The sequence below is a fragment of the Apodemus sylvaticus genome, chromosome 6 (genome assembly GCF_947179515.1).
Source record: "Apodemus sylvaticus chromosome 6, mApoSyl1.1, whole genome shotgun sequence".
Lineage (NCBI taxonomy): Eukaryota > Metazoa > Chordata > Mammalia > Rodentia > Muridae > Apodemus > Apodemus sylvaticus.
Window position 1 is genome coordinate 17,300,863 of NC_067477.1, and position 24,574 is coordinate 17,325,436.

At 52.4% G+C, this 24,574-nt stretch overlaps 2 protein-coding genes across 3 annotated transcripts in view; both read right to left on the reverse strand.

The window, feature by feature from the left end:
• Nucleotides 1–7,316: 7,316 nt before the first annotated feature.
• On the reverse strand, nt 7,317–9,999 carry Bdkrb1 (bradykinin receptor B1). The gene is made up of 2 exons (XM_052186687.1): nt 9,915–9,999; nt 7,317–9,048 (listed from the first exon to the last, which is right to left on the reverse strand). The coding sequence occupies exon 2, from the start codon at nt 9,036–9,038 to the stop codon at nt 7,992–7,994; it is 1,047 nt and encodes a 348-aa protein (XP_052042647.1). The 5' UTR covers nt 9,039–9,048; nt 9,915–9,999; the 3' UTR covers nt 7,317–7,991.
• Nucleotides 10,000–19,939: 9,940 nt separating this feature from the next.
• Nucleotides 19,940–24,574, reverse strand: part of Bdkrb2 (bradykinin receptor B2) — a 33,619-nt gene continuing 28,984 nt past the window's right edge. For both annotated transcript variants that reach the window (XM_052185140.1, XM_052185139.1), the window contains exon 3: nt 19,940–23,627. In XM_052185140.1, the coding sequence (XP_052041100.1) occupies nt 22,520–23,627 (1,108 nt within the window). In that variant the 3' untranslated portion in view covers nt 19,940–22,519. The remainder of the gene's footprint in view (nt 23,628–24,574) is intronic.

A 24,574-nucleotide genomic window follows, 5' to 3' on the forward strand; every position in this document is an offset into this window, starting at 1 on the left:
TCCACCTGAGTTTTTGAGATGCGGTCTCTTACTGAACCTGGAGCTAGCTGGTTAGGCAGTAGCAGGTTACTGACCTGTTTCCAGGCATTTACATGAGTGTGGGGATCTAAATTGAAGTCCTTTTGCTTTCATAGCAACCACTTCACTCAATGAGCCATTTCTCCAGCCCCTTTAAAGCATTTTAAAGAGATCGCAAAATAATTCAAGGGAGACAACCGCCTTTATTGACTTTGGAGCTGCGTGTAGGGTTTCTGTTTTTTGTTCTGTTGAGATTTTATTTTTATGTGAAGATAGTGCTTATCTACATGTTTGTTTGCATACCATGTGGGTGCTGATGCTCGCAGAGGTCAGAAGAGGGAGGCAGCCCCATGGAGTTGGAGTTATTGATGGTAGTGGGCACCTGTGGATGGTGGGAACTGAACCAGGTCCTCTGGAAGAGTAGTAAGTGCTATTAACCTCTGAGCCATCCCTCCAGCCCTGTGGGTTTGTGTTTTGAGATGAAGCCCTGCTTTGTTGCTCAGGATCCCCCTTCCTTATGCTCTCAGTACCAAGCTTAAAACATCCTCAGGCTTGCCTGAGAACAGATGCATTGCAGTCTTTGGTTGGAATGCTCCCTTTGAGAAAGCGTGCAGAGCAAGCTGACTTTCTTGCCAGCAGAGGGCGCCCATGCTCTCAACTGGAAATTTATAACTGGAAAGGGTTATACCGGCCCTTTCCACCCGGTATAACCCTGTGCACCCAGAGAAGGCTTCAGAAAAAGTGGGGATCTAGAAAAGGGGAAATCATTTCAAATGTAAATAAAAAAAATATATCAAATAAAAAAATCCTGTCTATATCCGTGCTTGTGTGTAAGTCGAGGTTTGTTTCAATTCAAAATTTTAAAAATGTTGCTCCAGCAAAGGGGCTCAGTGGGTAAAGGCACTCAGTACCAAAGCCTGACAGCCCGAATTCACGAGTACCTTCTCCAGCTTGAGATGGGCAGTGAATGTAGGAGAGAGTCCGTGGAGACAGGTGGGGCTGCAGACCCTGACAGGAGACAGGTCTGAGAGACGCACATGGCTGGCTAATCACCCACCATCCTGTCACGACTGGCCCAGCCTCCCTTGGTCCACTCATTTGTTTTGCACTTAGAGTTCAGTGCTCAGATCTGGTCTCACCTCTAAGGCCAACCACAGTGTCCTGGAGGGCTGCTGTTGGGGGACTGGACTGCATTACCTGGGTTGTGGAGAAGAGGCCTCACGCTTATGAGACAATGGTCAGATCAGAGATATTGTGTGGTATTCTGTAGGGTAGGATCCGGGTAGTACTATGTGTACCCAGAGAGAGGCCCAGGATGCAGATTGACCTTATAAGACCCTGACCCCATCTCAGAGGGCTGTGGAACTGTCAACCAGAGCCCACTGAGACTTCACCCACACCTGCTCAGGAGGCAGAAGCTGAGTCCCAAGTTCAAGGCCAATCTGAGCACCTTAGGGTGTCTCAAAATAAACAATAGAAGACAACCCGGTGTTTGGAATTTAAGTTCCCTGTAATATAGAATGCTCACATAGCCAAGTCCGTTTCCTGTGGCTATAGCCAGACAGGCAAAACAGACATTTACAAAAATAAAAAAAAAAAAAAAGTATATAAAATTTAAAAGATACTTTTCACTTTTTCAAAGTTTGTGTGTGTGTGTGTGTGTATGTGTGTGTGTGTGTGTGAATACACTCCCTTGTGCATGGGTGTGAGGACCACTTAAAGAGAGTCATTTTCCCATTCCACTATATGGGGTCCTGGGATCAAACGCGGGTGGGTCATCAGTTTTGGTGGCAAATGCCTTTATCAACCCTAAGCAACCCCACAGCTCCAAGGCCAGTTTGTATAGTCCTGGAGGTTGGGCTATCTAAGAGCTAGGCTCTGGTAAGAGCAAGCCTCGAACTCCCTGCCTCCCAAGTGCTTGGACTAAAGGCCTGTGCCACCACTGCCTGGCCAGGTCTTTATTAACCGCCTTAACACAAGGTTTCCATGTTGACTGTGACAGAAAAACACGGAGACCTGTGACTTTGAACCCGCCATGGCATGGGGCTCATGTCCCATTGCCGAATGCAAGGAGAGGACCACTCTTGCTCTGTCTGAATTGAATGAGTAGCTGGAATGGCTGTCACAGCAGGCTGCGGAGCAAGGCTCTCCCGTTTCCACCACCACTAGCCAGAAAAACACTCCAAAGTTTGGTGCTGTGGTCTGAGTCTGACACGCACTTCTAATCGGTGGCCTTAGCCCTTGATGGGTTCATTCGAGGCAAGGAAAAGGCTGAAGCTTGGTGCTAGTCTGAGGAGAATATATCTCCCAGAAAGACGTCACACAGCTCTGACAGCTTGTCAGACCACCTTGCCGGGGAGACTGGAGCTGAGACAGTAATGGGTCAGTGACAGGAAGGACCACACCCTGACCAGAACTGCTTAGATACTTGTACCCCTTGCCTGTGGAGAGTCACTGGCTGCCTCATCCTTCCTAGCTGTGGCCATACATCTCCTGTTTGTACTTTAACTATGGCTAAGTGACTTATTGAAGACGAAGTGCCTTGAAATGCTTTCCTTGTTAGGGTGTCCAGACCTAGTCGATAAAGTGAACAGCAGCTCTATCGGCAGGAAGGACCTAAAGGTGTTCAGAGATCAGCTCAATTGTAACCAAGGCACCACCGTAGCCCTAGTCTGGCTGCTAGGCCTCTAGGAGCTGCCATGGGGTGGGGTGGAGGGAGGCTTTTGGGGGCTTTCCAACCACATAATTCATCTACAGAGGACAAGAACCTGTCTTGGCCATTGTAACATGGAGGTGCCCCCATGGGTCCCGCCACCCCAGGCTAGGATTTGGAGAGACTTAATTACCCCCAATCGGTACAATGGTACATAGGGTGAGGGTTAGTCTATGTAACGAGAGCCTGTCTCCTTACCTGTTCAGAGAACCAAAAGTAAGACAGGTCCAGAAGCTGGCAGGACCTGGGGGGAAAGCTGTACCTCTGACCTTGGCACCTCTAAGAGAAAATGGGAGTTCCTGGGAGATATGGGGGACCCCTGGCTAATTCACTATCCACACCAGTGTTGGCACCCCAAGTGTAACTGAGCCCAGGCCTAAGTGAGGTGTGATGGCAGAGCCTGTCACCAGACCTAGGGGAACTGAAAAATGCTTCTTTCTTCTCTCGCACTTGTTCTGAACCAAGGCCAGACTCTTCCCCTGCAGGTGGACAGAGGAGCACAGTGGCCTTCCTGTGTGGTGATGCCAGCTGCCACCCCACTTCCCTCTGAGCTCCAGGCCTTTCACATGCCTCGCCCACATAAATCAGGTGTCTGCCTTACAGTTTCTTGTATCCCCTGAAACCCGCAGGCTGGTGGGCAGAAGTTCAAGGTTCACATGTCAGCTCCCTCTTAAAAGTGGGATGGCTTTTGGTTAAACCCCGGGAAGTGTTCTGTCAGCCATCGGTTGGTTCCATCTATGCAGGATGAGAAGAAGATAAGGTCCGGAGCACTAGCTCAGTCAAGTGCTTGTCTGGCAAGCTCCAGGACCGAGTTCAAGCCCAGCACCCATGTAAAAATGCCAGGCGTGGTGGCATCCTGAGTTTGTGGTGCAAGCACTGGGTAGGCAGAGAGAGGAAGGTCCTTGGGTAACCCTGGCCAACCAGCCTACCCTAATTGTTGAAGTCCAGGTTAACAACAGGCCCTTTCTCAAAAGAGATTCCAGTTTGTCCTCTTTTTAAATTTATTTATTTATTTACTCATTTATTATTTTATGTATGTGAGCACACTGTCACTCCCCTCAGACACACCAGAAGAGGGCACCAGATCCCATTATGGATGGTTGTGAGCCACCATGTGGTTGCTGGGAATTGAACTCAGGACCTCTGGAAGAGCAGTCAGTGCTCTTGCTCTTTAACCACAGAGCCATCTCTCCAGCCCGAGATGGTCCTCTTGAATCCATATGTCCCTGCATACTTGTGCACACATGACCACACACGTGTGTACACACACTCACACACACACACACACACACACACACACACACACAGGCATTAAAAATTCGTTTGTGTTCTGGTCTCTGCATTGGAGGAGACACTCACTGGTGCTGTGTCAGTGGCCTGCTCCCCAGTCCTGCCATCTCCTGCCTTGCTTCAGAGCCTTGTCTAGGCGTCTGGGACCCACCCCAGTACAGAAGTCAGACCAGTGGGCACATTCTTCCTCTGCACTTGAGGCATGTGCCAGCTTCCTGGTTCTCTTTCTCCCTTGGAAGTTGACATAAAGTGACAGACCCCACCAGGGAGTCAAGAAGATACAAGATAATTCACAGTCCTGCACTGCTCCCAGGATGCCGTGGCCCTCACGGGACCACAGGCACACTGATCCAGGATCCTAGACTATAAACCAAGGCACTGAACTACATCAGAGGTGGCAAATCCAGTCTCCTGGAGCAGCCAGGCATGTGTGACATCTGTGGGAAGACACTGTTCTGGGTATACCATCACTCAGCATACTTCCACAAGGTGTCTGTGTCCCAGGGAGCCCCAGAAGATCATCTTGAGGGCACTGGGAATACCCCCCACTTGTTCACTCTTGCAGAGTTCTCAGTGGCCAGAGGCTAGACCACCTTCTGACTGGACAAACATACTGTCTGCTGTTTACACAAGCTGGGGGAAGGTGTCTCCATTCTTGTGTGGGATTTCACATCAGCAACGAATTCAGAAGCATTGTTTAAATCCATGGTGTCCATAGGCAGGCTGGATCCTACTGGTGTGTCTAGATCACACTATATTCCAGGAAAACAATAAGGTAGGGAAATGGCCATAGAGTGATCACCAGGGTTCTGGGGACCCAGCCTGGCAGACCCCTGGCCACGTTCCAGGAGTACTGGGATACTTCTCAGTGACTGAGGGAATCCGTGTCTCTTAGTTAGGGTTTTACTGCTGTGAACAGACACCATGACCAAGGCAACTCTTATAAGGACAACATTTAATTGGGACTGACTTACAGGTTCAGAGGTTCAGTCCATTATCATCATCAAGGCTGGAACATGGCAGCAGCCAGGCAGGCATGGTGCAGGAGGAGCTGAGAGTTCTACATCTTCATCTGAAGGCTGCTAGCAGAAGGCTGGTTTCCAGGCAACGAGGATGCGGGTCCTAAAGCCCACACACCACAGTGACACACCCACTCCAACAGTGACACACCCACTCCAACAGTGACACACCCACTCCAACAGTGACACACCTACTCCAGCAGGGCCACACCCACTCCAACAGGGCCACATCTGTTAGTGTCACTCCCTGGTCTGAGCACCAGCCATATCACTGTGTTTGGGCTGTTCTGTGACTGCTGACCCCTGCAGTGCAGATGTGACAGATGCCCATCCCCCACCTCTCATGCAGTCAGGATGTCTGGTCATTGTGCCCTTGACCCTTGGCTCGCTCTCTCTCTCCCTCAAACCTTGCAGGGTCTTCCCTGATGGCGGGTCTGGTCTGGCGGTCCATCCACCTCACCTGTGCAATTGAGTCTTTATTCCTTATTTTCTTCTCTATCCTTCACCCCCCCTACCCCAGCCCTGCTCCAGTTCTGTGCTTGTCCTTGTCACCCCGGAGACAGCTCTCCTGCTGGGATGTTTGAGAACACACCCTTGCTCTCTTGTTGCACTCTGGTTCAGGTGTTCCACAGCATTGTCCTTTTCCTGTTCTGATGTCACTCTTCCCCACTGCCTGCTAGTGTTGAGATCTGAGTGTGCCCCAGAGGTCTATGGGGCAAAGGCTTGACCAGCCTGTGATGCTCCTAGGAGGTGGTCCAATGCTTAGGAGGTTAGGTCATGGGGGCGTGCCCTTACAGGAGATATAGGGACCCCAGCTCCTGTCTGCCTTTTCTTAGTCACCTCCTGCACCACACACCCCTGCACTGCCCCTAACCCAAACCCACAACCTCTGAAGCTGTAAGTGGAGTCCCCTTATTTATGTTGACATTTATGTATTTATTTCATGTATACGAGTACACTGTAGCTGTACAGATGGTGGTGAGCCTTTATGAGGTTGTTGGGAATTGAATTTAGGACCTCTGCTCGCTCCAGTTGGCTGGCTCACTCAGTCCCTGCATCGCTCCGGCCCAAAGATTTATTATTATATGTAAGTACACTATAGCTGTCTTCAGAAGACCAGAAGAGGGCATCAGATCCCATTACAGATGGTTGTGAGCCACCATGTGGTTGCTGGGATTTGAACTCAGGACCTTCGGAAGTCAGTGCTCTTACACGCTGAGCCATCTCGCCAGCCCTGACATTTTCAAGTATTATGTCACAGCGAGGGGAAGCTGACTGCTGTGCCACCCAGGCTTGCTGTCTTCTACCCCTCAGCCCATTCCCCACAGGCAGACTGACACCCTCAGCCTCCCAGAGCCATGACGGCCTACCCACCAAAATACAAGCCCAGCACGATCTGACAGCCTCGTGGGCCTGTGAAGCATCAGAGATTAAGTTCCATCACAGAATCGTGCTCGGTGTGTTCAGCGGGTCCCCTCGGAGCCTCAGAACACCCTTCAGCTCTGTGAGCTCCATTTGTCGTGGGCACCACAGAGCAGGTCTTTTCCAGCCCCTGCCTCTGTGACTGGCCTCCTTGCCTCCCCTCCAACTCTTTCCTCCTGACTTGAGAGCCGCTGCTCTGCACCTAGTTTGGTGCTTCTTTCTGGACCATGCCCTTCCCCCGTTTTGCTTGGCCAACTGCTAGTTTTTTCCTAGCCAGGCTCTGTCTCTCCCCCAGAAGACTTCTCCACCGGTCCCAGCCAGCCCTCACCGCCCTGTGCTCTTATACCCACCCTGTCACCTAAATTGGTGCTTCTCCTGGCCTGTGACACTCTCTCGGGTGCTCTCTAGAGCTCTTTGGAGGCAGAGGTTCTGGGAAGGTCCCTGTTGGATCCTTGAAGCCAAGGAGAGATTGGATGGCGGCCCTAGCACTGGATGATAATCTTGTGAAGTCCAGGCAACAGTGCATACCTCCCCACTGCACAGACTGGGTAAGCACTTAGCTCTTCCTGTCTGTCTCCATGGGCCCCAGAGTGTCCCCTACATGGAGCTGAGGGAGGAACTGACCTGCTCCCCAGGAACTGCTCTGTCTGTAGCCTGTGGAGCTTCCTGTTCTGACTTAGGGTTACTTAGAGCTTTGCAAGGTCCTTGTGGGCTGGATCTGCCGCGACCTCTCCTGTCCTCCTCAGCATTAGCCTAGGAAGGTCTGGGTGAATGGAAGTATAAAAACAGGTGCTTGCTGGGTGCTTGTATAAGTTTCCTGCTGTTGCTATAGCAATAAGCACAAACTTGGCAAATCAGAGTACAACTTTATTCTCTCACGGTCGTGGGGGCTGGGGGAAGGGCTGAAGTCAACATGTTGGCCAGACTGGTCTTTTCTGAAGGTTCCAGAAAGGACGTCTGTCTGTGTTCTTTCTTTCCCAGCCTCTAAGGGTGCCTGCCATCCTAGGCTGTTGGCCCCTTCCTCACAATTCTCTGATCTCTGCTTCTGTCCTCACACATTCCGGCCCTCCTAATCCCTTCTTAAAAGGACCTCTGTGGCTGCTTTTCTCCTTCTGCCCTGAAAAACTTCAGGATAAGCTTAATCCCCAGATCCTTAGTAATTGCATCTGCAAGGTCCCAGCTACCCTGTTAGTAGCTTTCCCTGGACATCCTTGTGGGTGGCGGCGGGTCAGTTGACCAGATGGTCTGTATGATATCAGAGCTGTTGGTCAAGAAGCCAGGCTTTTTGTTTCTGTTTTTTGTTTTTTGTTTGTTTTGCTTTTTGGATTTTGTTGAGACAGGGTTTCTCTGTATAGCCCTAGCTGTCCTGTAACTCACTCTGTAGACCAGGCTGGCCTAGAACTCAGAACTCTGCCTGCCTCTGCCTCCCAGAGTGCTGGGATTACAGTGTGTGCCACCACCGCCCGGAAGCCAGGCTTCTTGGCTCGATGCCGTTTCAGTTCCACCAGGAGAGTTGGAAGAGTTCTTTCCTACTGGGCGATACGGGCATGGGGCTTCTCGGGCGCACCATTTATAAAGTTCCCAGAACCCTGGGTCTTAAAGAGCCGGCCTGCAAAGACATAAATCAGTGGGTTGAGGCAGCTGTTGACAAAAGCGAAGAAGTTGGCGAGCTGCAGGCCCAGGTCTGTGAGCTCCTTCCAAGAACAGTCCCGGATCACCCTCACCTGGACCAGGAAATCCAGGAAGGCAAAGAAGTGGTAAGGGGCCCAGCAGACCAGGAAGGAGGCCACTAGTGTGAGGATCAGCCCCGTTGTCTTGCTGCCCCTGGGGCCCCCACACCGGGTTCTGCTGGCCTCCTTCTGTCCTCTCAGGGAGGCCAGGATGTGAGCGTTGAAGTAGAGGATGGCCGACAGTGGGAGGAGGAAACCCAGAATGTTCAACTCCACCATCCTCGCAAAGTGCCAAGCTTCGTGGGGGAAAAGCAGGATGCAGGCAGAGACGTTCAGCTCAGGGACGACTTTGACAGAGCGTAGAAGGAACGTGGGGACGCTCAGGAGGCCCCCAGCTACCCAGATGACCAGGCAGGTAGCTTGGGCTCGCCGTCGCCGCCGGAACCCCCAGCTGGTCATGGGGTATACCAGCAACCTGTAGCGGTCCTGACTGATGGCCACCACCAGGAAGATGCTGATGAACAGGTTGGCCTTGATGACCCCGCTGACCACCCGGCAGAGGTCGCTTCCAAAGGGCCAGTTGAAACGGTTCCCGATGTTCTCTGCCCAGAAGGGCAAGCCCAGGACAAACACCAGATCAGAAGCTGCCAAGTTAGCCAGGTAGATTTCCGCTATGGTTAAGCGCTGTCGCTGGTGCCGCCACCACCGTCGCCAAGGCAAGAGGAAGAAGGAGAGGACTAAGAGGTTCCCCAGGAGGCCAAAGAAACAGACAGTGATGACAAACCCTGGCAGCACTCGATACAACAGGTCCCAGGCTTCCGGGGCACTCTCACAGGAGGAGATGTTGGGAGGGGCCTGCTGGCTTCCGTTAGAGGGCTGTAGCTCCAACAAGGCCTGGGGCGCCATCCACAGGGACCTGAAATTGACAGAGTAGAGAGTGCAGGAGACCACGCCCAGCTGTGCTCTGTCCCTGACAATAAAGTTTTATTGGTACACAGCCAATGTACACAGATAGCATCTGTGTGCTATGATGGCGGACCAGAGTGGGCACAGCACAGCCTGTCTGGACTGCAGAGCTGCCAGTATTTACTACCAGTTCCTTTAGAGAAAGACAGGACTGACTTCTAGGTTAGGAGAGGGAACTAGTAGGAGCTGGAGAAAGGGCTTATTGCTGCGTGCATACAGTGCACACACACACACACACACACACACACACACATACACACAGGCAAAATAAGTTTTAAGAAGAAGGGACAAGGGCCATGCACGGTGGCACACGCCTTTAATCAGAGAACTCCATAGGCAGAGATGGGATCTCTGTGAGTTCTAGGCCAGTTTGGTGAGTTCCAGGACAGCAAGGGCTAGGTAGAAAGGTCTATCCCAACACACACACACACAGACACACACATACACACACATACACAAACACAGACACACACACACGGATTGTTAAACCTCTAACCAGAGGTTGGTTATAGTAGCTCACACCTGCAAACCCAGAACTGAGGAGCCTGAAGCAGTTTTGGGGTACACAGGGAGAGTCTGTCTCAAAACAACTACAACAATAACAACAAAAAGCCACTCCCTCTCCCAAACCCAGAAACAAACCCAATCAGACCAGACATAGAATAAAAATCCTTTTTAAAATGAACAGACGAAGCCTCTCTCTTCTGCCAGGACATATGTAGACCAGAATACTTTGTTTGTTGCCTTTTGCTAAGAGACACGATCTACAATTCCATTTAACAGTCTTGAGAGGAAAAGAGATCGCTATGGACTTACCCAGACAGAAAAACAAAGAACTCACGGCTTCAGCTGGATTTCTTATGGCGACAGCTGTCTTAGGAGGTTTCTGTCCTGGGCAGCTCCCTGGACACACTCTGGTCTTAAATGAAACCACCTCTATTCCCATGATGTCACAGGGGATTACCCAAAAAGTGAGTCTTTCAAGCCAGAGGAGGCTGAGGTTTGGAAGGGGGCGTGGCGTCGTCTTTCACTTGAGCAGGGATAGCGGGAGGTTCTTCTGCTACCTTTTTACACTTTCTCTGCCGACATTCGTGGCCTGTTGATTTTGCCTAACTGCTGTGTATTGGCAAACAGGCCCTGAAGACGCATTTCATCGTGGCCAACACTCTCAAGGCTCACTCACCCCTGTCGGGACACTGAGTGATGGCTTCCCCAATTCCCTGTTGGCTCCGGGAGGTCTGGGATTTGGCCACAGGTTCTTCAGAGACTCTAGGACAAGCCATCTTGAATTTGAGCAGTGAAGGACACACAGCCAAGAATCCATCAGTGTGGAGCCTGTTGTACAAACAGTGGGCTCGGAAAAAGCTTGACTCACGCAGGGCTCGGAGTTGAGTAAGATCGGCCGCACGGTTCCTAATCCTTGCTGGCGGCTCTGGGTTTGGTTTGGGTGTGAGCTGGCATCCCTGAAGCTGAGCTACCCTAGACCTGGCTTTCAGAGACGCAGGCATTCCTAGCTTTCTCCGGCAGCTGAGCGCCAGGATCCTCCAGCCACTGACCAGCCATCTCTCTTCATTCCTCTGGCTGTCTTGCTCTGCCCTTACGGCTGGAAACTGCCCAGGTGCATGGCTGAAACTTTTTAGAGGTGACTCTAACTCATCCAGCAGAGATGCTCCTGTGGTGTCTGGCATCTGGTCTCTCTTCTTCTCGTATTTTTCTTTTTTGCTTCCATGATTTCGTGACCCCTGGAAACATTTCCAGATGTCTTCTCTTGTTGCTGGGGGGGTGTGAAATCATGGAACCAGAGAGGTAAAATGAGGAGAGAGAGAGAGAGAGAGAGAGAGCGCCTGTGGGAAGGTCTCTTGCCGTCCCCCAGCACTCCCCAGAGGTGTGGCTTTGTGAGCCATCTAGGGGTCGGTAGGTGCTTTGAATAGTCCTAGGGCTGGCTTAGCCTGAGAAAAGCTACAAGCCACAAGCTTTCCCACTTGGCGGTGTAGCCAGGCCTTGCTAGGCAGTGCTGGCTCTCCGATTCACAGGAGACTTGATTGAACCCTGGCTGGGGAGCATCAGTCCTGGGCACATGTCTCTCTGCCTGTTAGTGACCCGCTCCCAGAAGAGCATTTGATTAGTTCTGGTGGGAGGAGGAGGGCCTCTCAGCTTCCCCAACCCAGAAGAGATGTCGACATGTCCACAGGAAGGAGAACAGCCAAGGGCAGAAGGCCAGGCTTGGGTGGGACCGCACTCAGCAGTGTTGTGGAGACTGATGAAGCCGGGATCCGGGGGAATGAATCCAAGGTGTCTGGATCGGGTCCAGGGCCACCCCGGCTAGGTGGGAGAGCTTTTTTAAAACAAGCTTATTCCCATTGTAGTGGGAAGCTGGCCTGGGGCCAGGGAGCAGAGGCTCTCCTTCGTCTTTGGGGCAATGGATGACGGGAAAGGGAGATGTGAGGGCCAAACAGAGGTATGAGGAGAGAAGGGACCCTCCATGTGTACCCCTCACATGCCTAGTCAAGGCTGGCTCATCCTCACAGTCTGTTGAGTCAGTCCCCTGCCTTTTAAAAAAAGAAAAAAGAAGTGGAGAACCCGGTACACAGAGGAGAGGCTGACCAGTCAATGCTTAGAGGCAGGCCTCGGGCTAGCTGGGCATCGCTCCTGCCCAGGCATCTTTCCCTGTTCAGACCTCATCCACCATCCCTGCCGCCCACAGCCCTTCCCACGGCCGAGGAATACAGGACCACTGGAATACCTTCAGGGGGCAGTTGTGTGTATGAGACCATCTTCAGAGCAGGTGTGGCCCTGGCTGAGTCACCTGTGGCCAGCCCAAGGCTGGGGCCTCTGGGATGAGAAGATGCTCACTGGGGGACGGGAACTGGTCCAGGGTTCCATGGACCAGGGGGAGTTTTTACGGAACACACCTATGCTCTTGGGCCCTGCTCTGAGCTGCTTGGAAAAGGGCATGGGGACCCCAGGTACTCCTCACAAGCGAGTCTCAGCTCTGGTTCTAGTCCTCAAGAGCAACTGTCTCCAAGGCCCGATCAAGGCCCTAACCTGGACGATCAGTCCTACTTCATTATCTTCCGGATTCTAGGTCATTTCTACCCTTGAAACATTGACAAAGACCACCCATTGCCAGCACTTGAAGCTTTGTGAGAAAGCATTCCTCTCACAGGCCCCCCAGACCTCCTCAACCGTGTCAGAGCTGACACGTCTCACACCACAAAGTCTTTGGATCACCTGCTCACTCTGCCAGGAGAAATCCACCCAGGAAGCCACACACTTACCTCCTCAGGTCTTCCTGGCTCCTACAAACTGTCTGGAGATGGAGCCATTTTTGGAGCTCCTCTTCTTCCTCCTCTTCCTCCTCGTCCTCCCCGTCCTCCCCTCTCCCTCCTCCCCCTCCCCTCTTTCTCCTCCTCTCTGGCCTCCTCGCTCTTCATTCCACCTGCCACTTTCCACGTGTTCTTCACACACGTGTTAGCATTCACTTGCTGCCCACTGACTGGGTGTGAGGTCTCCCAGCAAGCAAGTGGGTTTACTTTTTCCTGGTGTTATGGTCACAGCTCCAACACCAGGCTGATGCATTCTGGGATGCTTAGGATTTGTTGAGAGAATTCGGGAACTACGTCTACCTACATAATAACAGCAATACTTCTCCTATGTCAGTAAGTGGTCCTAAACCACCTGTGCCAGGTACAGTGTGCGCACGAGGGGTGCAGGCGTGACTCAGCTCTCTCCTGCTCCCCCTTCTCAGAGTGATACTTGCCATCTTCCTATGGAAAACAGGAGGAAAGCCATCCTGGAAATCCCCAACGCACAGCCAAGTGTTTCTGATCTCCTGGGACCAGGCCTTGCCTTTCTCCAGGTGGCAGATTTCCCGACCTCCAGGCAAGACTCTGGCTTTAGGGGGCTCAACTTGGATATCAGGGTAGTAGGTATGAGACATGGACTCACTTCCAGGGACTTCAAGCTTCACTCAATCAGGCCAAGCAGGCTGACCAGGCTGGTTTGCCCTGCTGCCTTCAGGAGTCTGGATGTCAGCTGCAGAGCAACTGCTCTGCAGTTAGAACGCAAGCTATGGCACAGGGAGGCAGCTGGGCTGGGAGCCCCCGGCAGGGCTGTTTTAGGTTTCACCATTGTGCTGTTGCATAGGACCGTGGTCATCACATCAGCTCAGGAGGGCAACATGGCTGCCCTCTGCTGTCTTAGGGTTACTATTGCTGTGGTGAAACACCCTGGCCAGAAGCAAGTTGGGGAGGCAAGGGTTTATTCAGCTTACACTTCCACATCCCTGTTTATCATTGAAGGATGCCAGGGCAGGAATTCTCACAGGGCAGGAACCCGGAGCTGAAGCTGCGACCATGGGAGGGGCTTGCTTACCAAGGCTGCTTTCTTATAGAACCCAGAATGCCCCCTACAGTGGGCTGGGCCCTCCCACATGAATCACTAATTAAGAAAATGTCTTACAGGCTGGCCCACAGCCCCATCTTTGGAAGGCAGCTTCTCGCTTCTCACCGAGGCGCCTTCCTCTCAAATGACCTTAGTTTGTGTCAAGTTGACATGAAACTCTCCGGCACACCCACCCTGGCAAGACCTAGAAGAGCAGAAGCTCCTTCTGTCCCACTATGGAGGCTACACAGGTGCCACGGTGGAGAGGCAGCGCCCCCCGGAGGCTCAGAACCCCAACTCCGTCCACATTCACAGAACAACAGATGACCCTAGGACCTTGGCGGCTTGCCTGAGCTGCAATTCTGGAGGCTGGGCTTCCAGCTTCTCTTTAACCTAGTTCCGGAACCTGCCCTTGGGTGGTGGGGGAGGGAAATAAGTGGAACAGCCCAAGTTCTGGGTCTGCAGCCATGGGTGTACGCACCCTCTGGTACCAGGCCTATGCTCCTGGTTCTGGGAACCTGGGATGGACTCTGGTGCCTGGGGTGACCTTGGGAAAGCTCCAAGCCTCTTTTGGTTGGTAAAATTTGCACAATTCAGAATGTTGGAACATCATGTTGCTCTTTCTTAGGATGCGTCCTTCATGCTTGGGAACAGATGTCAAGATTGAGACAGCTGGAGGCCTGAGGCAGGGGACTGCCCTTGTTCCTTCAGATCCTCGTGGCTAGCTATCACCCTTTGCTCTAGGCTCAGGCCAGTCCCTCTAGTAAGTGTCCCCTCCTTCTCCTTGACTCTGGGTGTTCCTCTTTTGGAATGGCGACAGCTTTCTGACTGAGGGCCCACTCTGCTCCAATCTAGCCTCGATTTAAGTTGTTACTTGTGCCAAGATGCTATTCCCAACGGGGCCGCACCAGGGACTTCCAAATGGATGTGGTTTGTTTGTTTGTTTGCTTGCCTTCCGGGAGATGCAGTGTGACCCCCCTACACCAACTTCCCACACCCAGTTGTCACGATACCTGGTCCCTTATTTTGTAGAGGAGAAAGCACAAACAGGGAGCTAACTTCCTCCAGCCATGAAGTGGGGAAGCCGAGGTGTGAGCCAGGAGCCCGGCCCCACTACGGGACAGCTTTTGTCTTTCTGGCCTTACAGCTTTCTAAGGTCACGTGAGGGAGATGTCCTTACTTAGAGAATTAACTTTTTCCACACTATAGATAGAGAAACTGAGGCCAAAGCCAGGGTAGAGAAGAGGAGCAGAGTGGCTAGCCCGGGTCACGTGGGGACGTCTCCCACAAGTATCACATGTCAGTGGAAAGCAGGTGAGAGAAGCCAGACTCCGTCAGAGTTCATGAGTAAGTGTGCCAACCTGAAATGTCTGAGAGGCAGAGACAGAGAGGAATAGCTATCGGAGTAGTGGGACGGAGGAATCTGAGGTGACAGCTAATGATTGGTCAGGGATTTCACTTTGGGATGATGAAGATGTTCCGGAATTAAACAGTGGCGATGGTTGGGCAACTCTGTGAATCACTAAAAGCTGAAACAGGGTCTGTGTGGGGTGTACGGATTACATCTCAACACAATTTATCTGCGTGTGTCAGCATAAGGTCACATGCTTCTCCACTCAATGGTGGGGCTTCGTCCCAATCAGCCCATCATCCGCTGAAGGCCGCAGGAATGGGAAATCTGGGTTCTACAACTAAGTCTGTGAATGTCTCGGCCTAGCAGCACAGCTTGGACGCTGTTGTTTCCCCTCCGGCCGTTACTCCGGAGCCGCCCCTGAACTGTGGTGTCTCTGCCCACTCACTGCAGAGAGAGACTCAGACATATCACTAGCCTGACAGAAGAATCTGACTGGACCATCAAAGCCTGGTGCCACTGTACTGTTGAAAATGTCTAGGTAGAACGATTGTAAATAGGGGACCTCTGTACTCATGAGGGCTCAAAGACACTGTGTACTGCGGTGCAAGCAGGCCAGACTCTGGTATAGAAACTATTTATGGGAGCAGCTTCCTGTAGGCCCTGTCTGTCTGTGGTAGATTGTGATGTTTGTTGGGTAAGGCCTGTGCACCCCCGGAGTCATTGGGGCTCCCTAACACCCCCCTTTAAGAATCGTGAACCCTGGTAAGTTCCTGTCCTTGCTGGCCTCCAAGGAATGGGGTGAGGTCTGGTGTGGCTCTTAGTTCCGTGGAATTGGTTGGCCTAGGCCTGGCCTCAGCCAAAACCCAATGACTTAAGCTGTCAGCCACTGTTCTTGCCAACTCCTGGCCATGGTTGCCCATCCGTGACCCCACATCCTCCCTGGGCCTAGATGAGGAATCAGGGTCGTGCAAGGCTTGGCAATGAGGTCAGAGATTGGGTAGCAAATACATAGAGGTTCGCACTGCTGAGTTCTGTGAAGCAGACGTGTTACCTTCTGAAGCCTGTGTTTAGTGGCTTCCTAAGTCAGTGAGCCATTGTCCGTGGCCTCACATGAGTTCCTAGGGGATCCCTGGCCTGCCGGGGATATCTTTGCACTTGGCCTTGACGCCCCTGGCCAAAGCAGAAATCCTGCTCGATTGGTTTCCTGAGGCCTGCCAGGAGCCCTCCTAATGGCTCTGACTTCCTGGAGCTGAGAGGGGCCTGTGTGGTGAAGCGAGGGTGGACAGTCCTGCATCCAGATCTGACTACTGTGATTCCAGCTCCGGTCCACGGCTCCTCTCAGAATCATACATGTATTGTCTGTGCCCTAAATGGATGGTTTGTCATGCCCACATCTCTGTCTCTTGAAGATGGAATCTCCCTCAGCTACTTCAGACATGGGGTAGAGGCTGACAGGAGGAGGGGTACCTGAGGAGAAGTGGAATGTCTCCTGAGATCTGCCCAGGCATTTTGAGCCCCATGTAGGTAGAGGGTAGAGAAGGAGTGGGGTAGAAGGGGTGGAGCCAGCAGGGTGGGCGGGGCCAGATCACTAGGGGTCTCGCAAGCCATATACAAATGTGTAGTTTTATTACAAGAGGGTTGGGCTGGAGAGATGGCTCAGCAGTTTAGAGCACTGACTGCTCTTTCGAAGGTCCTGAGTTCAAATCCTAGCAACCACATGGTGGCTCACAGTCATCTGTAATGAGATCTGATGCCCCCTTCTGGAGTGTCTGAAGACAGCTACAGTTTACTCACTTAATAAGTAAATAAGCCTTTATTACAAGAGGGTTGGGGAATATCAAAGGTTCCCTTGTGAAGAGTGTCCCCTTCCACATCCACATCCCCACCATATTCACCACTCTCACCAACAACTTCTGCACCAACCATCACGCTCTTGGGTAGCAGTCCCTGCTTTGTGAGCTACTATCAAATAAACCACTAATTGGCATCCCTTGGTCACTGAGACAGGAACCCTGTGAAGCAGCATCATTTCTGCCATCACTGCCATCACCACCATCACCATCACAGATGGCATACACCATCACAGATGACACTCACCACCACAGATGACACTCACCATCACGGATGACACTCACCATCACGGATGACACTCACCATCACAGATGACACTCACCACCACAGATGACACTCACCATCACGGATGACACTCACCATCACAGATGATACTCACCATCACAGATGACACTCACCATCACGGATGACACTCACCATCACGGATGACACTCACCATCACAGGTGACACTCACCATCACGGATGACACTCACCATCATGGATGACACTCACCATCACAGATGACACTCACCATCACAGATGACACTCACCATCACGGATGACACTCACTATCACGGATGACACTCACCATCACAGATGACACTCACCATCACAGATGGCACTCACCATCACAGACGATACTCACCATCACAGATGACACTCACCATCACAGATGGCATACACCATCACAGATGACACTCACCATCACGGATGACACTCACCATCACGGATGACACTCACCATCACGGATGACACTCACCATCTCGGATGACACTCACCATCTCGGATGACATTCACCATCATGGATGACACTCACCATCACGGATGACATTCACCATCATGGATGACACTCACCATCACGGATGACACTCACCATCACGGATGACACTCACCATCATGGATGACACTCACCATCACGGATGACACTCACCATCACGGATGACACTCACCATCATGGATGACACTCACCATCACGGATGACACTCACCATCACGGATGACACTCACCATCAGGGATGACACTCACCATCACGGATGACACTCACCATCACGGATGACACTCACCATCACGGATGACACTCACCATCACGGATGACACTCACCATCACGGATGACACTCACCATCATGGATGACACTCACCATCACAGATGACACTCACCATCACGGATCACGGATGACACTCACCATCACAGATGACACTCACCATCACGGATGACACTCACCATCACGGATGACACTCACCATCACGGATGACATTCACCATCACGGATGACATTCACCATCACGGATGACACTCACCATCATAGATGACACTCACCATCACAGATGACACTCACCATCACAGATGACACTCACCATCACAGATGACACTCACCATCACGGATGGCACTCACCATCACGGATGGCACTCACCATCACGGATGGCACTCACCATCACGGATGACACTCACCATCACGGATGACACTCACCATCATAGATGTCATACAACATCACAGATGACACTCACCATCACAGATGACACTCACCATCACAGATGACACTCACCATCACGGATGACACTCACCATCACGGATGACACCATCACGGATGACACTCACCATCACGGATGACACTCACCATCACGGATGACACTCACCATCACAGATGACACTCACCATCACGGATGACACTCACCATCACGGATGACACTCACCATCACGGATGACACTCACCATCACGGATGACACTCACCATCACAGATGACACTCACCATCACAGATGACACTCACCATCACAGATGTCATACAGCATCATGGATGACACTCACCATCACGAATGACACTCACCATTACAAGTGACACTCACCATTACAGATGACACTCACCATCACAGATGACACTCACCATCACGGATGACACTCACCATCACGGATGACACTCACCATCACAGATGACACTCACTATCACGGATGACACTCACCATCACGGATGACACTCACCATCACAGATGTCATACAGCATCATGGATGACACTCACCATTACAAATGACACTCACCATTAAAAGTGACACTCACCATTACAGATACAGACCTCACAGACTGATTTCAAGTGTATACCAGACACCATCCTAAACAGTCTCCTACGTGAACCTGTTGCCAGTTTTCTGACTTGATCGTGCCATTGCTGAGCCCATTTTACAGTTGATGTAACATGGATAAGAGTCAGATGGGAGCCCAGGGCAGAGCTAGAACGGGACTCCTCATCTCCCTGGCTCTGAAACCTGAGCCCCTGAGAGTTGCTCCCCATCATCACAGCCTCCTGGGACTGTCGTCTGGAGAAATGCTGTTGCGGAGAGTGAAGGATGAGAACACGGAGACATCTGACAGTGGTGCGAGAAGCAGTAAGCCGGGATGGTTGGGCGTGAGACCCAGGGGACAGGAAGGGACAGGATCCGAAAGGAATGCTTCTGCACTGAGGGATGAACGGGCTGGGGTCCCGTGAACACCGAGTCCCAGGCATCTGGACTGGACAGACAGGTGTGCAACTAAGCAGTGCTGTTGTGGATTCGCAGAATGAAGTCTTATTTGATGGAAGGATGGAAACATGGAGAGTGGACGTGGGACCGGAATGTGATGCAGAGAGATCCCAGAGATCGCTGGGAAGACACGGGCACTGGCTTTTCATCCCCTTATCATACAGGATGCTCTTGATTTGAAGTGAAGGTCAAATGGAGGTGTTGTACAGACGTGAGATCTGTGACACTATGATATGAACATCGGAAAGAGGCTTGGTAGTGAGCTGTCTGTCTATGGAGTAAAGAAAGTGGTATGGGGGGAAAATACCCAAAATACATTTTCTGAGCTGGGCAGTGTTGGCACATGCCTTTAATCCTGGCACTCGGGGGGCAGAGGCAGTAGAATTTCTGAGTTAGAGGCCAGCCTGGTCTACACAGTGAGTTCCAGGACAGCCAGGGCTACACAGAGAAACCCTGTCTCAAAAACCAAATATATATATTCACACTTATCTAATGCATATTAATAAGTATGCAAATTGAGTGTCCTGCATTGTGTGTTGCCCCCAACCACCACTCCCCCAGTCCACGCCGTCGCCTAACTCATAAGGGATGCAAATTGGAAAAGCTGGAGACCATTGGTCTTTTCCATGACAGAAGCCTTGGGAACTGACTGTGTCCCTCATCTCCCAAGGCTTTCGATGACCAAAGCCATTGTCCCAGAGTCAGAGCTCAGAGGTTCAGGAAATTTGACACAGAGAAACACTGTGCAAAATCCATCTGTTTATTCCAGTGCACAGAAGAGGTGTGCGCTTACACAGAGCTCCTCCCCACTCGGCACCCCAGCCACTTCCACTGCACGGTACAGAGCTCTCTGCATCTTTCACTGGACACAATTTCTCATCAGGGTGTCGACACAAGGTACAAGGGGGTTTCTCTCCCACAGACCTAGTTGCAGACCCTGCAGTGGCCCAGTTCCAGATCCTTCAGCCACTCTGAGGGGCCCGGGCTGTGGCCAGCCACGTTCCTCACCACCAGCTCCTCTTCTGAGGAGGGGACCCTGCTTCTCCTTCACAGCGGGGTGTGGTTGGGTCCAGTCTAGCCCTGAGTCCTAGCACTCTAGCTGTATGCTATCTGCTTCCTTCTTTGGGCTACAAGTGTTCTGTGTGCTTGTTGGACTAGTGTCTGGGAAGATGGGGTGGAAAAAGAACTTCCCAGGGTCTTATCTGTTACTGAAATTCAAAGTCTGGTTGGTGGGGATTCATGGGCCTTTTGCCACATAGGTTCTCCCTTGGCTCCAGCCTGTGGAAACACCAGTGAACTCTGCTCATTTCCTGAGTCTCTGTAGCCCCAGGCTATTGAGTGGTCAGCTTCTAAGCGGCTTGGTGTTAGCGGCTGTTTGATATTTGCCTCATATGTCCCCTGGGTCTTGATGTAGTGTTAGCCACAGGGGACTGCCAGTCCGGAGTGACATTGTTACAGTTGAGTCTGAAATGCACCTCCCTTCATTCCTGACTGCTGGCCTTATTTTGGAAAGTGATGGAACCTTTAGGATGTAGGATGCCCCTCATAGGTGAAAGGTCACAAGGGTCGGACCTTTGACCGTCATACGCCGCCCTGGTTCCAGCCACGTCTACGTTTACTGGTCCCCTCTGAAATACGATGCTTCTGTCAGGTGCTCTGTTCACCATACAGTCCCTGCTACACAGCCTTTTTTTGACACTGAGAAACAAAATAACCCTTCCCTCTCCCTTAAGTGGCCTCACAGGTCCTAGAAAAGGAACCGATATGGACACGAAGTAAAATTAACTCCCATGGAAGATTCCAGAACTACAAGTATGGTGTCCATCATCCGAGTCTCTGGCAGAGTTGCTGGGGCACTGTCTCCACTGATAGCTGAGCTCACCCAAGGCCCCTGGAGTAAGTTCTCGTGGGGATCCCACTGGCCCCGAAGCCATTCAGGAGGCTATCCTCCATCTCTAGTGGACGACCTGCTCAATATGCAGGTGGGAGTGGTTCTCATGCCTGAGTTCCCCGGGCCCAGGCAGCTCCGCCCACCCACTCACAGCTCTGCCCACCCACTCAGGAGGCACTCTGCGGCCCTGTAGGGAGTTGGTTAAGTCACCTTGGATGGGCCAGCTGCTCTTTGATAGTCCCGGCTTTGTGAGCCACTCTTACATAAACCACTAATTAGCAGCCCTTGGTCACTGAGACAGGGACCCTGTGAAGCAGCATAGACTCTCCCGGACAGCTACCAATTTGCAGCCAGGCTGTGAGGTGTGGCTTCCCTGGGCAGGTGCCATCAGAATTCTTTTTCCTTGTGTCATTGCAAAAAACAACACTTGCTGTCTCTGGCCCTTTCTGTGTACGAAATGCTTTGTTGTACATGCACAGGGGTGGGATACCAGGAGAGGAAGGCAGGAGGGAGTGAGGGCCTCAGATACCTGCAGGCAGGTCCTGGGCCCTCCAACACTGAGTGTTCCCACAGAGTAGCTCTTCAGCCCGAGTGGCTTTCTCTGTGCCAAGTGTCTCCGTGTGATGCGTGTTCTGATGCGTCTGCATGTGATGTGTGTATCCTAAAGCCTCACAGCCATGTAACACTCCACTTTTTCAAAGCACAGGACACCCTCACATTACAGCAGAAGAGGCAGAGGCAGGGATCAGACTACTACCATGCTCAGGGCTACTGGCTCGCCCAGGCCCTGTACTCTCCCGTCTCCCATAGTTCCTTGCTTTGACACACCATCAGCAGCCCTCTAGGGACTGCGTCCTCGGCATTCTCCGCTAACATCAGAGCTCCCATAAGACATTACACATGCAGTTCTTCCCTCTTGCCCACAGTTTCCAATGCCGTGTATTCAGCAAGTGCTCCATTAATGCTTTGGGGCTCTTCTTTTGTGTTGTTCACCTTGTCCATGGGTGAGAGGAGACACAAAATCCCAGTCTCTGGGCTCTTTCCTGAGATTGCAGATTTTAACCTCCAGAAGGCCAATAAATCTTATACCCTCGAAAAAACTGGGAAAGGTGGCAGCCATGTCTACTGTGCATGTAGCCACAGGGCCAAAGCTGGCAGGAGAGCTGTCCTTCCCCCAAAGGGAAGGACGCTCTGTCACTCCCACCCATGCCCCATGACCCCTTCAGTCACGGGAATTAGAGCACCAGCCAGTAAGAATAGTCCTGCTGTGCACCAGGGTACCCAGTCCTCACAGCGTGCTTGTGCCATGAGACAGGGCTGGAGTCGCCTGCCTGATTCCCCGGGGCTGCCTAGGGTGCTTCAAGCTCCTTCCCGAAGCCAGGCTGAGGAACTCGGGTCCCACCAGTCCTCACACACTTGGCGGTAGTCCTGCCTGGTGGTCTCTGCTCACTGCTTCTTCCCTGCCCAATCCTGCAGCTTGTGGATCTGCCGTTCTACCGAGATGGAGGTCCTCAGAGTCCCCATGGAGTTCTCCATCTGGGTGGCTTCTCCCATGCAGCCTCCCTTCCGGCAGAGCGCCCGGTACACCTCTCGGGACTTCTTCCGGAAGCGCTTGCCCACGATCACATACACCAGCGGGTTGAGGCAGCTGTTGCTGTAGGCCACGTAGGAACTGATCTGTGTGATGACATCTACGATGTGCTCGTCCCAGCATCCCGACAGCACGCCGAGACGCAGCAGCGTGTCCAGGAAGGTGCTGATCTGGAAAGGCACCCAACACAGCACGAAGAGTCCCAGGACGGCCAGCACCAGCACGGTGGCCTTCCTCTCGGTCTGGACCTCCTTGAATTTCTTCATCTCATTGTTCCTCAGCACCTGCATGATCCGCACCGTGCAGAAGGTGATGACGCTCAGGGGCAGGAGGAAACCCACCAGGTTCAGCAACACGTTGGTGAACACCTCCCAGGAACGGGACGGGTAGGCGATGACGCAGGCGGTGACGTTGTAGCCCTCTTCGCTGTAGTCCATCATGGTCCTGAACACCAACATGGGTGAACTCAGGAGCAGCGTGCAGCCCCAGATCACCAGGCTGTAGAGTTTGGCCCAGCGCACCCCGCGCATCCGGCCCATGGACATGGTCTTCACCAGCGCCAGGTAGCGGTCGATACTCACGAGCATCAGGAAGCAGATGCTACTGTAGAGGTTCATGTAGATCATGGTGTTCACCACGCGGCACAATACCTCTCCAAAGACCCAGTCGAAGTTATTGGCAATGGTGATGGCCCAGAAGGGCAACCCACAGGCCAGGATGAGGTCCGCAGCTGCCAGGTTGCCCAGGTAGATCTCGGCCACCGTGCAGTTGTTCTTGTGCAGGCAGAACACACTGAGGACGAAGATGTTCTCCAGGGCAGCCAGCAGGAAGAGGACCCAGAGGAAGGGAGCCTGGGTGGCGTTGAGCCAGCTCCACCACTCGGTGTCTGGGCAGTTGTCCTCTGGAAGGGTCCTGTTAAGAGCAGACCCGAGGACTTGGGTGGTGACGTTGAACATGTCAATGCTGAAAGAAAGTAGAGAAGAGACAGTTGTATCCTCAGGGCCACAAGGACGGGGAGAGGAGGAGAAGATGGAACGGGAGAAGGAGGAGGTGGAGGACCAGGGAGGAGCACAGGGCAGGTGGACCAGAAAGTCCTTCGCTCAGCCGATGGCTCCCTGAGGCAGAGGGGTGGGGGGTGTGGGAAGTCGTGAGATTCCAGTCTCACTGTCACAGCACTAGGGGAGATTTGACTCTCCAGCCCTTTGAGGGGCCCCTGCTCATGGGACCAAAGGGACGTGATATTTCTTGGTCTGAGCTCTGTAAGGTCTGGCTACTCTATTGACCGTGAGTGCCACGCCCACATCCACCCTCGTGAAGCCTCCACTATGAGATGTGCCTGCTGCCTTCTCACACCTCTTCCTTGTCGGGCTGTGACCCTTCAGCTCCTGAGAGCGGGATCATGGGTGAGTCATGAATTAGACCAGATCAACGATGTCATGCCAGGTGGAGAGACTGCAGCCTGGCCCCCAGAACACAGCCACATCCATGATGGTCTGTGTCTTTTGGCAGCAGGAGATCCCTGTGTCCCTGCCCACTGGCAGCAAAGCACAGAAGGTGAGCGGAGGTTGTGTGGGAGGAGGAACGGAGAGGCTTTGGACCAGTCCTCCTGGGGACAAGTCCTGCTCACTCTATGGCCTTGGACAGTTGTTTAATGTTTCTGGACCCCTAACCAGTAAAATGGGAATGATATCAAAGCATGATTATGAAGATGCATTACAAAGCCTGAAGCATACCCTGGGCATGTGTGATTAGTTACCCACGGAGTGGGGGATGGGAGGACCCTTCCACTGCAGGGCTGGGGAAAGGAGGCACTAGGCAGTATATGTGAGAAGGCTCTGCTCAACATCCTAGGACTTGTCAGGAAGAGCCCTAGAATGTCTTCTGGGCTGGAGCTACCTTAGAGCCAGGCT